This window comes from Mesocricetus auratus, unplaced genomic scaffold, assembly GCF_017639785.1.
Source record: "Mesocricetus auratus isolate SY011 unplaced genomic scaffold, BCM_Maur_2.0 Super-Scaffold_100014, whole genome shotgun sequence".
In the NCBI taxonomy this organism is placed as follows: domain Eukaryota; kingdom Metazoa; phylum Chordata; class Mammalia; order Rodentia; family Cricetidae; genus Mesocricetus; species Mesocricetus auratus.
This window is the reverse complement of record NW_024429197.1, coordinates 31,165,827-31,179,577: the sequence shown is the minus strand read 5'-3', so window position 1 is coordinate 31,179,577 and position 13,751 is coordinate 31,165,827. Positions and strand designations below refer to the sequence as shown.

General features: G+C 53.5%; 1 protein-coding gene across 1 annotated transcript in view; it reads left to right on the top strand.

The window, feature by feature from the left end:
- Positions 1–12,621, top strand: part of Slc1a7 (solute carrier family 1 member 7) — a 44,586-nt gene extending 31,965 nt beyond the window's left edge. Inside the window, exons 4-11 of the mRNA XM_005072146.3 lie at positions 2,658–2,700; positions 4,756–4,978; positions 7,741–7,840; positions 8,389–8,622; positions 9,829–10,023; positions 10,437–10,571; positions 10,953–11,055; positions 11,542–12,621. Coding sequence (XP_005072203.1) covers positions 2,658–2,700; positions 4,756–4,978; positions 7,741–7,840; positions 8,389–8,622; positions 9,829–10,023; positions 10,437–10,571; positions 10,953–11,055; positions 11,542–11,760 — 1,252 coding nt within the window. The 3' untranslated portion in view covers positions 11,761–12,621. The remainder of the gene's footprint in view (positions 1–2,657; positions 2,701–4,755; positions 4,979–7,740; positions 7,841–8,388; positions 8,623–9,828; positions 10,024–10,436; positions 10,572–10,952; positions 11,056–11,541) is intronic.
- Positions 12,622–13,751: the final 1,130 nt, after the last annotated feature.

The window sequence follows — 13,751 nt, the reverse complement described above, 5'->3', positions numbered from 1 at the left end:
ACGCATCTCCCTCACCTCCCCAGCGTGGGGACTGTCATTTTACAAAACATTAAAAAAAGTTTTTGGCAATTTGCATATCCTCTTTTGTGAGGAGGATCCCTGGGCATGTCTTTCCGTCTTTCTCTAGTGAAGTGTCACTGCTTTCATGACCTGCTTGCTTAAGCAGCAAATATTTTCAGAGTGCCTACTGTGTATCAGGCTCTCTTCCAGGGACCAAGCAGGCAAAAAGAACAAATGCCCCTGCTCTCGAGGGATTTGAGATCCCGTGAGAGAGGACAGCTGGTGAAGATGGAAGAAAGCAGGAGTTGTTGAAAATATTTTCAGAGTCTGGTGATTACTGTAGTCATTGAGATGCCCCAGCTTGTCTGTCATTTGTTTTGTAATTTCATTCGCATTGTAACCTTAGAAAGCATCTTGGTTTTTTTCCCCTCAGAATGACATTTTGGTATAATTTTAGGTTTTCAGAAGGTAGCAAAGAAAAGAAATCTTACCTACCCTCTCCAGTGACCAGATGTTAGCATCTTCTGTAACCACAGGACCTTTCAAACTAAGAAATGGAACTGGGCCACCTTGAAATAAACTACAGATCTGGTCTGTTCAGTCCTTTGGGGCAGAGACTCAGGCAGCCCAGAGGGGATGTGAACTTCTGGTCTTCCTGCTTCCATCGCTCCAGGGCTGGGGGTGCAGGCTTGTGCCACCATTCAAGTCTGTTGCAGAACTCCATTTGGATAGCTTCCCATTAAGAACTTTTCTGTTCCACTATCCCAGCCAGGATGGCATAGTGAACTGAGCAATTTCTTCTTTTCAATGAGTAAAATCTGTTGAGCTGTCCACTTTGTTCTTGGCGAGCCCTTCCATGTTTAGGCGGTGATAAAAGATTAACCTAGTGTCCTCTAGGTTTTTACCGTTTCATTGCAAAAATTATGTCTTGAAGTCAAGTGGAATTTGTTTTGGTAGAAGATTAAATAACAGAGTGAACAACTTTTCAGAATGGCTGGTCGGCTATTCAGTTCTAATGGTGACTCCTTTAATTCCTTGCTGGCTTTTGAAACGGCTTTCCCAAAATATGAAGTACTTGTTGGGACGGGCACGGTAGCACACGCCTGTAATCTGAGTGCTTAGGAGGAAGGCAGGTTTGGGGGCAGCCTGTGGTACATGGTGAGACCCTGTCTATAGTCAGACAGGCAGTAAGTAGACAGGTGATAGATAATTAGATAGATAGGTGATAGATGATTAGATAGATGGTAGATGATTAGATAGACAGATGATAGATAATTAGACAGATAGATAGATGATAGATAGATAGATAGATAGATAGATAGATAGATAGATAGATAGATAGACAGACAGATAAGCTGGCAAACTAGCTCATTAGGTGCTTACCACACAAGCCTGACAACCTGTTTGATCCCTAGAACCCACAAAAAAGGGGAAGGAAAGAACTGAATCCTAAAAGTTGTTCTTTGACCTCCACACATGCCAAGGCACTCAACTGCAGGCACACACACACAAACATAATGCCAAAATGACAACAGAAATTAAATGCTTAGCCATTGGAATTTCTGCCCTGTGCTCCGGTCTCTATGGTGTGGATTGCCATATTGTTGTGTGTGTAGGACATTGCATTGAAACAACTATACTTGTCTAGTATATATTCATATCTGGCAGGACAAAAACCCCTCTACCTTCAGCCTTAAAATAAATAAGACGCAGTCAGTTCTCCATTGGCATGAGTTTCATGTCCATGGAGTCAACCAACTGCTGGTCAAAAACTTTCAGGGACCACGCGGCCTGTGCACTAAATGTGCTGGCTTTCTTGTCACTAAATGTGCTGGGTTTCTTGTCACTATTCCATCCACGCAGCACATCAGCTCCTTCCATCAGACTCCTGGGCTCCAGGCACTGCACAGTGTCCAGAGATGATTGACCGCCAGGCAGGATGTGCATGCACGTGGGTTATCTTAATGTCTCCTAACACAGCATCCTCAAACTGGGGGCTCTAGGGAGGATCTAGGGTCAATCTCTGAACCAAGGAAGAATGACTAAACTGGTCCACTGCGTGTCCAGTCTGAGTCGGGCCCACACATACACAAAGGCTATCAAAGATACAGGGGAAGCCAGGTGTGGTGACAGATGTCTTTTGTCCCAGCACTTAGGAGGCAGAGACAGAAGGATCTCTATGAGTTTGAGGCCAGCCTGGTCTATATAGTGAGATCCAGGCCAGGCAAGTCCATGTAGTGAGACCCTGTCTCAAAAAACAAATAAACAAAAGGATGGAGGAGACAGATGGAGACTTAACTTTAGGAGGCCAGCTCATCGGAAGATAAACATCTATAAGTTGCCAAGGTGACCCACACACAGAAAGGCCACAGGCCTGCCTCAAGTCAGACACCTGGCTAGGGAAAGCGTGCCGATTTGCCTAGCAGTTAAGCAATCAGGGAAGTAGGGATGCCATGTCCGTCTTCGGGAGCAGTGTGAGTAAGGCTTGGAACTGGACATTCTAAGAATCACTGGGGACCACTGGCATGGGTGCCACCCGGGGTGGAGCTCATGGAAGGCTCCCACTACCCGCTGCCAAAGGTATATCCTGATGACCTCCAAAGGCCTCCTATCCTGTCACTGGAAATCCTTAACTGCTGCCTCTCTTCTCTTCTCAGGAACATGTTCCCAGCCAACCTGGTAGAGGCCACGTTCAAACAGGTGAGCAGAGCCTGGCTATGGAGGGAGGGGCGGGAGGGGCGGGAGGGGAGGCAGGGCTATCTGGGCCTAGTTGGAAAGTGACAGGCTGGCAGCCTTCCTGTCTTCTACAGGTGGATGTCAGGGGGGAGGGGGCATGGGCAGGATCCATATCTTAGGCCCTCCCTTGGCCATGCCCGTCCTGGGTTCCAGTTACTCATAAAGAAACTCCGTGGGGCAGAAGAAAGCATTGACTGAGCACCTGACTCAGCACATGGGTGTTCACACTCACCCTCCTAATCATCCTAACAAGTGTCCACACTAAGGTAAGACCAGCCCATTTCCTGGATGGGAAAGCTGAGGCTCAGAAGTAGATCATTGCTCAAGATTATACCACTAATCAAGGATGAGAGAGTGGATGAATTCAGGTCAGGCTAGCTTCTAACATGCTTCCTCTCTAAAATCAGTCTCCCCATAAGAATAGTAATAACATTCACTGTTGGAAATTAGGAAATGTCAAAGTACATCAGACAGGGCCTGGGGAGTGTGCATCAGTTGGCAGATTGTTTGCCTAGCATGCACAAAGCCCTGGGTTTGATTCCCAGCACTGCGTACACAAGGTTTGATAATACACTTGTAATCCTCAGAACTCGGGGAGGTTGGGGCAGCCTAGGCCGCAAAAAAATAAAATAATAAACTTAAAGAAAAAAATAGACAAAGCTGGGCAGCCTAGGCAATATGTCTAAAAGCGAAATAAATTAATGAACTTAAAAGAAAAAATGCAAACCCACCCTCAGTTAACGCATGAAATCACCTCTAGGTCCAGGGTGTAGAAACAGAGGAAGCAGATGTTACCGCTTCTCTAGGTCTCCAAACTGAGGTTAGGATCTTCAGGTGTGCGGTTTGCATCTCGCCCCGCCCCACCGTGTCAGGAGCCGCCCTCCCCAGGGCGGCCTCCCTGGTTTGCTGCCTGTCCCCTCCAGGTCATGCAGGTGGCTCCCAAGCTGTCTGCTCACACTCCTGCTCCTCTACAGGTCTCTACCCCTTTTCCTGTATGCCAGTTGCCGATGCAACCACGCTAGTGCCTTCCTAAGTCCTTTGCCTGGGCTGGGGACACAAAGCAGCTGGCTAAGGGCATGGAAAGGGACCCCAGAACAAGCAGCAAGTAGCCAACGTCTTAATCTCTGTCCAGGAACACAGCCACCCTGGTACAGGGCCCGGAAGGCTGGGCAGGGAAGAGCATTCTGCCCTGGGGGCGGAGAATTATTGGAGATTACGAGTGTTAATCTATTTTATGACCCTTTCCTTTTGGCAAACTACTCATCTTTCGAGACCCAAATCAAATACCCCCATCCCCTTTGTTAGTCACTCTCTGCCCCAAGGCCCTGAGGAGAAAGTATCTGGTTCAGTTCTGTGTGCGCTGATGTTGGTAACGGTAAGCCTCATGAGGGACTTTCCGCAGGCCAGCAGCTGTGGGAGCGCCCTACTTCATCCAGTGAGGGAGATGCCCCTGTGGTGAGGGACACAAAGCCAGACGCTTTTGTGTATTTCCTGAATTGATTCCTCTACTCCCCACAAAGGCCCTATAGTCTTGATGCTGTGCTGTCTGAAGGGACAGCTGCCCCCTTGTTTGGGCTCCTGGAATCTGAGGAACGAGGGAGCAAGCCCTAGGAACAGCCTGATGGGCAGAGGAGGACCTTGGGTAACTGACTAGGCCTGGGGCCTAGGAGCTTTCTTTGAGAAGGTTCTGGATCTTTCCAAGAGACAGCAGGGCTTCCGGCTGCCTGGTGCATGGGTACTGGCCTGGTGGAAGGGGAGATGGGTGAGGAAGCTTCTGGCAGAGGAGGAGGCAGATGGGTGGAGGGAGTCGGGTGACAGAGAGCTGGAGAGAGCTGCAGGCACCATGTAGCTGGATGAAGGACTCCCTTCTCTTTGTGGTGGGTGACATCCTGGCTCACCAGGCTCTCCCTCGACAGTCCGTTGACATCCATGTACTACAAGCGAGTACAAACGTGCCTTCAAGTGTTTCCTGTAATAACATGGTACTGATTCCCTCCTGGTTGGCATGCTCCCCAACAGTACCGCACCAAGACCACTCCAGTTATCAAGTCTCCCAAGGGGGCGTCAGAGGAGGCCCCTTCTCAGCGGGTCCTCATCTACGGGGTCCGGGAAGACAATGGCTCTCGTGTGCAGAACTTTGCCCTGGACCTGACCCCCCCACCGGAGATCGTGTACAAGTCAGAGCCTGGTACCAGTGATGGCATGAACGTGCTAGGCATTGTCATCTTCTCAGCCACCATGGGTATGCGTTGTCACTGCCCCCTGCAGTGCCCCTCCCAGTCTTCCATACCCTTCTTTGCTGCTCCTTCCTAAGTGGCTCCGAGTCCTGAGAATTCCTGTCCTGGGGCTGCTCTGCCCACACAGGCGTCGGCCCTGCTACCTCTCTCCGACCTTGGACCTTTTACTGAAGTCATGAGATGATAGTTGGTGAACAGCTGGCCCTTTTGATAGGACTTTCATCCCACATCCCGGCTTTTCCCTAGCTGCCTCTCCCTCTAGAGCTGTTTGTGTCATTTCTTGGGTGCTCATAGCAACTTCCCTGAGCACGTCTTTCCCTTTGCAAGTATTGTCTGGGTCCCCAAAGTCCCTCCAACCACAGCAGTTTATTCAGTTAAACCACTAAGGGTGTGATGTGGGGTCCTTATTTGTATGTGAACCTTTGAAAGCATTCACCTTCTTTGTTGTGGTGGTGGTGGGGGGGTAGTTTTATATTCTCAGTTTTGCTTGTGTTTTGGTTTTGAACTTTTTCTTTGCTTTTGAAAATTTCACACATGTATACAAATGAATATAGTTTGGGGTTTTGCTTTTTGCTTTTTTTTTTTTTTTGAGGCAAGGCCTCATGCAGCCTGGGCAGGCCTCAAACTCGCTTTGCAGCTGAGGATGGCCTTGAATTCCTGACCTTCCTGCTTCCATCTGCCAAGTGGGATTATAAGTGTAAGCTTCCATTCTTGCTCTTAAAGAGGCCCCTAACCTGTATGGCTTCAGATGTCACGATCTCCTGCCAGGAATGCTGCCCACCGCCACCACTGCCACACACAGGACCCCCTGTCTGGGGGGAGCTCCAGGCCTGGACGTCTGAGGAAACATTCAGCATCAGCCCTGGTGTGGCTGGCTCCTGCTTCCTGGCTTTCCCACCCATTTCACCCTCACACAGCCTGCCCAGCATCCTGTTGTGTACACTGCCATCTGACCCCAGCAGGTCCCCTACCCAGCTCCTGCCGGCCTGCCTCCTGTCTCTCTCTCTCTCTGCTGCTACCACCACCCTGGAGCCATCTGGACCCTGCAACAGCTGCCTGGAGGTTCCCTGCATTTTGTGCTCTTGTCCCCCCCTTGGGAACAAGAAGCCAGTTCTGTTCTGTAGGCTGCACTCGGACAGAAGCCAAACGGGGCCTTGGAGGCTGCAGAACTCAGAGGTGTGGCCCGGGCTGCTCCACCTCCCTGCAGTGCTGTGGCCCAGGCCTCTGCTCTCTCTAGCCCACTGCCCCTGTGTTTCCTCACAGCCACCTCTCTCATCCTCACCAGGGTCTTCTTGGCCCCAGACTCAGTCAGGTGCCCGGGTTGTGACCTCTCTGCTCGGGATGCTCCACAGAACATCTGACCCTGTCACATTAGCCACTGTCTGTGTAGAGCGCGCAGAAGCTGGGTTAGGTGACTCAGCATCACTTGGGTGGCTTATTTATGGTCTATTTACCTGATCCCTCCATGGTGACTAGTGAGGGCAGAGCTTAGAGGAACCTGATGAAAACATGTTTGGGCGATGCCTGAGCATGTAGGCAATAACGGATAGCAAAGCTCCGGTCGCCTTGGCCAAAATACCAGACACGTAAGGGCTAACGCTGGAAAGTGGCACCGGCCACTGGGCTTTCCTCTCCTCCAGCCTCTTTGACGGATGAGGCAGCAAATGAAGGATCCGAGGGAGCAGTGAAATGGGATGTCTGAGACTCGGTGTTCACCAGGCAGTGTGACTGTCTGTGTGCCCTGTACATGTGTGCTGTTGGCGCCAGTCCGTCTTAGCCAGCTGGCGTGCCCACTCCTGAGAGTCTGAGAGCGCCCTCACCTGCGTATGTCCGTGCCGTTAGGCACAGTTGCCCTACATCCCTGTGTCCTTCCCCGATCTTTCTCGATATTGGGACAAGGCTGGCGCTCAGGTCACCTGTGGGGTGCCTCATTGTCACAACTGTGTCCTATGCACACTAGATCTGAATTCGCCCAGAGTCCATCTTGGAGACATCCAAGTGAATGACGGCGAGGAGGGGCAGAAATAGCCAGAAGGCAGACAGAGGTGGAAGGTGTGAGCTGGTTCATTTGCCAGCATCGCAAGCCAGATGAGTGGGCCTGGCCCGGTGTCACCCCAGTCCTGGCTTCTCCCGCTTACACGGGCAGGCCCTTCCTCACGCCACCACCACAGGGTGACTTCTGTGTGGATTCATGGCGACCGAGCCCTTCTCTGGAGCTCCACATGCCACACTCAGTGCCCACCTTTTCCTGTTGGGCAGAGGTCACTGAGCTGCCAAACCGCATGCAGAGCGTTCGAAGGACAGAATGGTGACATGATGGTGCGGTCACAGGGCTGATGCCAAGGAACAGTCTCCCCATGTGCTCTTGCCAAGAGAACTGACAGCCAGACGTCCTGACATTGAAAACTGGGGAAATGCTCTGAGGCAGCCGAGAACCTGCTGTCTAGAATGCTAAGGCCCATGAGGCCAGGGCCCAGGGAGAAAGAGCAGACAGAGCAGGGTGGTGTAGAGGGGTCAGGTAAGAACGGCTGGAGCTGGGGAGCTGGTTACTGTCAAAGTGGGCTGGGCATCAGGATGTATTCAAGGGCCTTTTATCTCAAGGGATGAATGTCTGTCTGCCGCCGTGTGGAGAACGAACTGTGATTCTAGAGGCTGCGGGGATGTCAGCAAGGGCTGAACTCTGTATTGTGTTCACCTGTCCCTCCTTGCTATCAGCATGCCTGCACGATGGCCTGGTGCACCTGTGACTTTCTGTGTCACCCTGCAGGCATCATGCTGGGCCGCATGGGTGACAGCGGGACCCCCCTAGTCAGCTTCTGCCAGTGCCTCAATGAGTCCGTCATGAAGATCGTGGCGGTAGCGGGGTGGTAAGTTTGCTCTATGGAGCCCCCCCCCCCACTCTTCCTGTCCTGGACACATCACTGGCCCATTCTCAGTGCTCTCTTAGGAGCTCAACAACCTGCACAGGAGGCTCAGCTGGGTGCGCTGGCTGTGTTTGCAGGGTTTCCAGCACAACCAAGCCTAGGCTTCTGCTCTTGCGGCCTCAGTTTCCCCTGTGGAACCTGTTTAACCCAGCTTTTGCAGAAAGCACACAGTGGAAGTGAAAACCAGTAACCATCCTGGTTAAGAGTTCAGACCCCAGGAGCCTTCTAGTTAGAAGGGCATGCATGGTCACCTAGGAGATGTGGCATTGCTGAGCTAAAATGCAGCTTCTCGAAGTGAGGTCCCCGGCTGCCTAGGGTTGGGGTAACCGAGGAGAACTAGTGATGCCACGGGCCTGGCTCTCGGCTGGGCACCTCGGTTGGTTACAGTCTCGTTCAGTCCCTGTGAGGGGCTTGAGATGAGGTCGCATGAGGACAAGGTGAGGGGTGGGATGGGAACCTGAACTGAGCCTGAGGTCACTCTGCCACCCCAGGTACTTCCCCTTTGGCATTGTCTTCCTGATTGCTGGAAAGATCCTGGAGATGGATGACCCCAAGGCGGTGGGGAAGAAGCTGGGCTTCTACGCCGTGACTGTGGTATGCGGGCTAGTGGTCCACGGCCTCCTCATCCTGCCCCTACTCTACTTCCTCATCACCAGGAAGAACCCCATCGTCTTCATCCGCGGAGTCCTCCAAGCTCTGCTCATTGCGTTGGCCACCTCCTCCAGGTACCCCAGGGAAGCGCTGAGCAGGCTGGGGGTGGGCTGAACAGAGCTCTGTCCACAAATCCAACCACAGAACCACAGGAAGTGCTAACACGGCTCTAGACAGATCCCAGGGGTGGCAACAGTGTCTTGGTAATATCACCGTGTGGGACTTAATGCTCAAGACTCTGTGGCCTTCCTTTGCCCATGGACCAAAGCTCTCTCAATCCTCATGGAGGACCGTCCTCACTCCACAGCCATGTCTCCTGTCAGGGTAGACCCCTTGACATCATGGGAGCTCGGTCTGTCTGCTCCATATGGGATGTCCAGGCTGGAGCACCTGTTTCAACCTGGGTAGCATTTCTGGACGGCCAAGGCTGGAGTCAGGCTTCTGTTAGGCGTGCCAGTGTGATGGCGGGCTGTCCCTTAACCTTCTCAGGCCTGAGTGTCCCCATACCTGGACTGGAATAATTTGTACCTCACAGGATTCCTTCAGAGACTGGGATAATCCACCGGGGGTAAGAAAGCCAATAGAACCAATGAACCCGGCCTTAGGGGCTCCTTACCACAGCTGAGTACGGAAGACCTGGGAGAGTTACAGGAGGAGGCAGGGAATGCAGTGGCCGTGCACGGCACCTTGCCCTGTGGGGATACAATACTGTCCTGAGATCAGGCGTCCAAGACATGCGGAAGGAGCTGTGGGGACCTAAGCCCATCTTTCCGGGCCAAAGTCACCACTCTTGCCTGGGCCTCAGTCTCCCAGACAGTGCCATGCTTCACCCCTGTCAGAGGCACCCCGTACCCTGCAGCAGAAACCCCTCAGAGATATAACATCAGGTGCTTCTCTAAGCACTTCATGGCTTGATCTTGCAATCACTCTGTGACCTGAGAGTTGTGTACAACAGAAACCAAGGTGCCCAGGTTACAGGGCTTGCTGAGGACCTGTGGGAGACTGCACTCAAGGTCCAGGCACTCTGGCATAGTCTCTGCGGGTCACCGCTATAGACACTCTTGGCGTTCCTCCCCTGGGAAGATGAAGGGGCAACCTGATGCCTAACACACAGTGGTGCTCTTCCTGGGGTCACTCCTACTAGCCTGAGCGGACCCACGTGTATGCCACACATTTCTGTCAGGGCATCAGTGAGCTGGCCCTCCTGTAGTAACTCACTTCAGAGGCCCTGACCGTCCTGGAGGAGGGTGGTGGGCAGACACCTGGCCCTCTGCCCGTAGCTCAGCCACACTGCCCATCACCTTCAAGTGCCTGCTGGAGAACAACCGCATTGACCGGCGCATCGCCCGCTTTGTGCTGCCTGTGGGCGCCACCATCAACATGGACGGCACCGCGCTCTACGAGGCTGTGGCTGCCATCTTTATCGCCCAGGTCAACAACTACGAGCTGGACTTTGGCCAGATCATCACTATCAGGTGTGTACTGCTGCCACACCCCAGCGGGCTCCTGGGTCAGCAAGGACATGGGCACACGGCAGCCGCAGGCAGGGCTAGGGCTAGGCTAAGCCTGATCTCTGGGATCGGGGCGAGCCGAGAGGCAAGGGCCAGGCCTGAGGACCAGTGAGGCTGGGGTGGGGCTGGGGTGGACCACCGGAATTTGAGTCTCTCTGTCCCACAGCACAGTTCCCTAACTTACTCCAGTTCCCTCAAGGATGGGGATGGGGACCCATGAGCCAAAGGACTGCGAGCAGACACGTGCTGCTCTGAGAACCCCCTGATGAGCTACTCGTGACTGCCCCCACCCCCTGGCTGACCCTGAGGACCTAGCATTCTGGTCTAGGAGCCAGTGCTGTAGCAGGTGTCCTTGCCACACCCTCCTCCCTCCGCAGCATCACGGCCACTGCAGCCAGCATTGGGGCAGCTGGCATCCCACAGGCAGGGCTCGTCACCATGGTCATCGTGCTCACCTCTGTGGGACTGCCCACCGACGACATCAACCTCATCATCGCTGTAGACTGGGCTCTGTGAGTGCTTCAGTCCAGTCCCTACCCAGGCCCTCCCTTGCCATGCAGGGCGCATGGGGGCGCCCCAATAATCTACACCCAGCTCAGTTGTATGACTTGGGGGTCCCAGGGTTCAAAAGTCGAGACAGAGTCCCCTTGCATTCTCCAAAGAAGAGTTCTAGATAGTGACCCCAAGTCTGGCCCCTCCTAACACAGGGCCTGTGTTCACGATGGGGCCTCCTCAGCTGGTTAGGCACGGCTGAGGATGGCTTGGGTGCATCCCCATGGGCAGTCACTGCCTGTGCTTCTCCTGTGCAGTGGTCTTACTTTCCAGTTCAGCGTGGCCCTCCACCGATTTCTGGTTGAGGTTGCTGCGGCTCACTGCCCACCTTGACTTGCCAGGGACCGCTTCCGTACCATGATTAACGTGTTGGGTGATGCGCTGGCAGCCGGGATCATGGCCCACATCTGCCGGAAGGATTTTGCTCAGGACACAGGCACTGAGGTGAGAGCAGTGTCTCCCCAGGAAGCCTCTAAGAGCCAGAGCCAGGTGGGGTTGCAGACTTCACGGTGGACCTGACAGAGTGCCCAGATCCAGCCAGGGAAGCAGTGGGGGGAAAAATAGCACATTCCCCCCTGAGAAACCCAGTCCCTCATGTCGTATATTGTGGGGCAGCTGGAAGTTGTCTGGTATTCAGGGTTGCAGGTATGGGTAGTTGGCTGTACCTACTTCACTGGAGGGAAGCTGAGTTCAGGCAGGAGATCTACTGCTCTCCAACTGGACCCTGTGGGGTAAGTCCCTTTACCACCAAGATAGGAGGCAGGAGGCAAGGCACCTTGCAAACTGGTAGTCAGAGAAGCCTGTGCCCTGCCTAGGCTACCCAGGCCAAGGCTATCCAGCTGTATTTATAGGAAAATCCCTTTTGGTGGCTGCTAGGCTTTACCTACCTTCAGTCCCTCCTAGTGCTAACAGGGCTCATTTCCTCTCCAGAAACTGCTACCCTGTGAGACCAAGCCAGTGACACTGCAGGAGATTGTGGCCACCCAGCACAATGGCTGTGTGAAGAGTGTGGCTGAGGCCTCGGAGCTAACCCTTGGCCCCATGTGCCCCCACCACATCCCAGTCCAGGTAGAGCAGGATGAGGAGCCGGCCACTGCCAGCCTAGACCACTGCACCATCGAGATCAGTGAGCTGGAGACTAATGTGTGAGCCCACAGGGCTGCAGAGCCAGGCCAGACCCTGGGGTAGGAGCTGAACTCAAAATACAACCACGCAGCTGGCAAAGCCTGTTCCAGTTCCACTGACAGGCCAGTCAGCCACTGATGAGGAAGTGTCTCAGCAAAGAGACAACTCGTGCAGGAGCCCACAACCAAGGGCTCTTGCGGCCCAGGACCTAGCTGTGACATTTCTCCTGCAAGAACCCACAAAAGCTCCTGGCAGGGAGGGTCTTTACCTCTACTTTTTGGAGGAAGAGTTTTGGGGCCTGAGAGCTAAAACCACTCACTGAAAGCAACATCAGGGTCAGGATGTGAACTCAAGTCTTTGGAGCCTTGACCATTCCCTTCTGGAGGACAAGGCAGCCTGCAAGGACCAGCAAAAGAGGCTCTGCCCTCTCCAGGGTCCCCATAGCCACCACTGCTTCCAACTGATAGAGATATAACAACAGCGTCCCTGTTTCTGTCCCAGCTGTGTCCAGGTCAGGTCAACCTGCCCCACCCCACAGCATGTGGTTCTAACCCAACACTCCCAGTAAGGGCCGGCCCATCCCAGAGCTGAGACCTGATGCCTTCCATGTGGCCATTTCTGCCCACCAGATCTCTCATCTAATATGGAGAATGATGTCCACTAGAGCTGGGAGGCCCCATGGGTACAGCCCAGCCAGCCTTCCATGGGACAGGTAGGCAAGATGGGCCACAGGAAGGGAAGCCTAGCCTGGGATTCTCTGGCCAAGCGACCAGCAGTACCTTGGGGTCCAATCTCCACAAAGACTTGTATGGCAAAGTGGCATGAGAGTTACTAGTTCTTTCTGTGTTTGCAATAACGTGATAAATAAAAGTCTTTGTGTTTTCAGGACTTGTGGATGCAGCAGGCTGTGCTGGTGGTGGTTTGTTTTGTGATCTGGGACATGGTCTTGTTAGGCAGCATTAACCACCCATTATGTAAACTCTGTTAGTAGCAGTCCTCCTGCCCCTGCCTTCCCAAATGCTGAGGTTATAAGGCCTGGGCCACACTCCCTGGCTGAGACCAGACTCTTGGACAGAACTCCTTTGTTGAGTGGATGAAAGCCGATAGAGTACACGTCAGCCAGCTCTGGTGGTCACAGTGAGGACAGGTCTATCACATGTGGGAGACGGAGTAGAGACAAGCCCACCCCAGGCCACCTCAATAGGCCTGACTGTAGCTGGCTTTTCCCAGGGCTGTTATTCACAGACCTCCTAGCCTTCACCAACCTGATCTGGGCTCTGGCCCTGAAATCAGATCCCAGAGAAGGAAGAAATCTCAGTGGAAGCCTGCCGCTGGCTAGTTAACATTGTGAGCAGGCCCTTAAAGAAGGACCTGCTCAAAAAGCCTAAGGCAAAGAAGGGCGCTGTCCACACAATCTGTTGTAGCCAGGATTGGGGCTGGGATGGGGTGGGGGTATCACTCTGGGGTCAGGAGGGGTAATATACTAGGTCCATGAGGATACTGAGACCCAGGGAGGAGACAGGCCACCCCAAGGTCACTCAAGGATCAGTAGGGCACAGGCCCTCACCCTTGAATTCTACCTTCTTCCCATGAGTGGAAAGACTACAGGAAGGGCCTCAGCTCCAGGACACTCTCCCACTCCCTGCTCTGTGGTCCTCTCATGGGTCCACCATAGCTGTCTTCCCACCTGGGAGAGATCAACTGTCCAGTCAGTCAGTTACTTCTGCCTTCATGTAGATGGGCTCACTTGGCCTTCCTGGAGCCACCTCTTAAAGCCTTTGAGGAATCCAGTTGTCTTGCCCGGCTAGTCACAAGCAGGAGTCTATATGTTGATGAACTTGACAGGCTTGTACCCACACATCTCCAGGTCAGGGAGACCCCTATATAGTCATCTAGATCCAAATGGCACTAGCTACAGCCTCCCTACAGCTTTCAACTCAGGCCCCCCTCTGCTCACGCTGGGGTGCCACACTGGACATGCCCCTCACCTCCTCCCGGGGCATACCTGAAGAGAC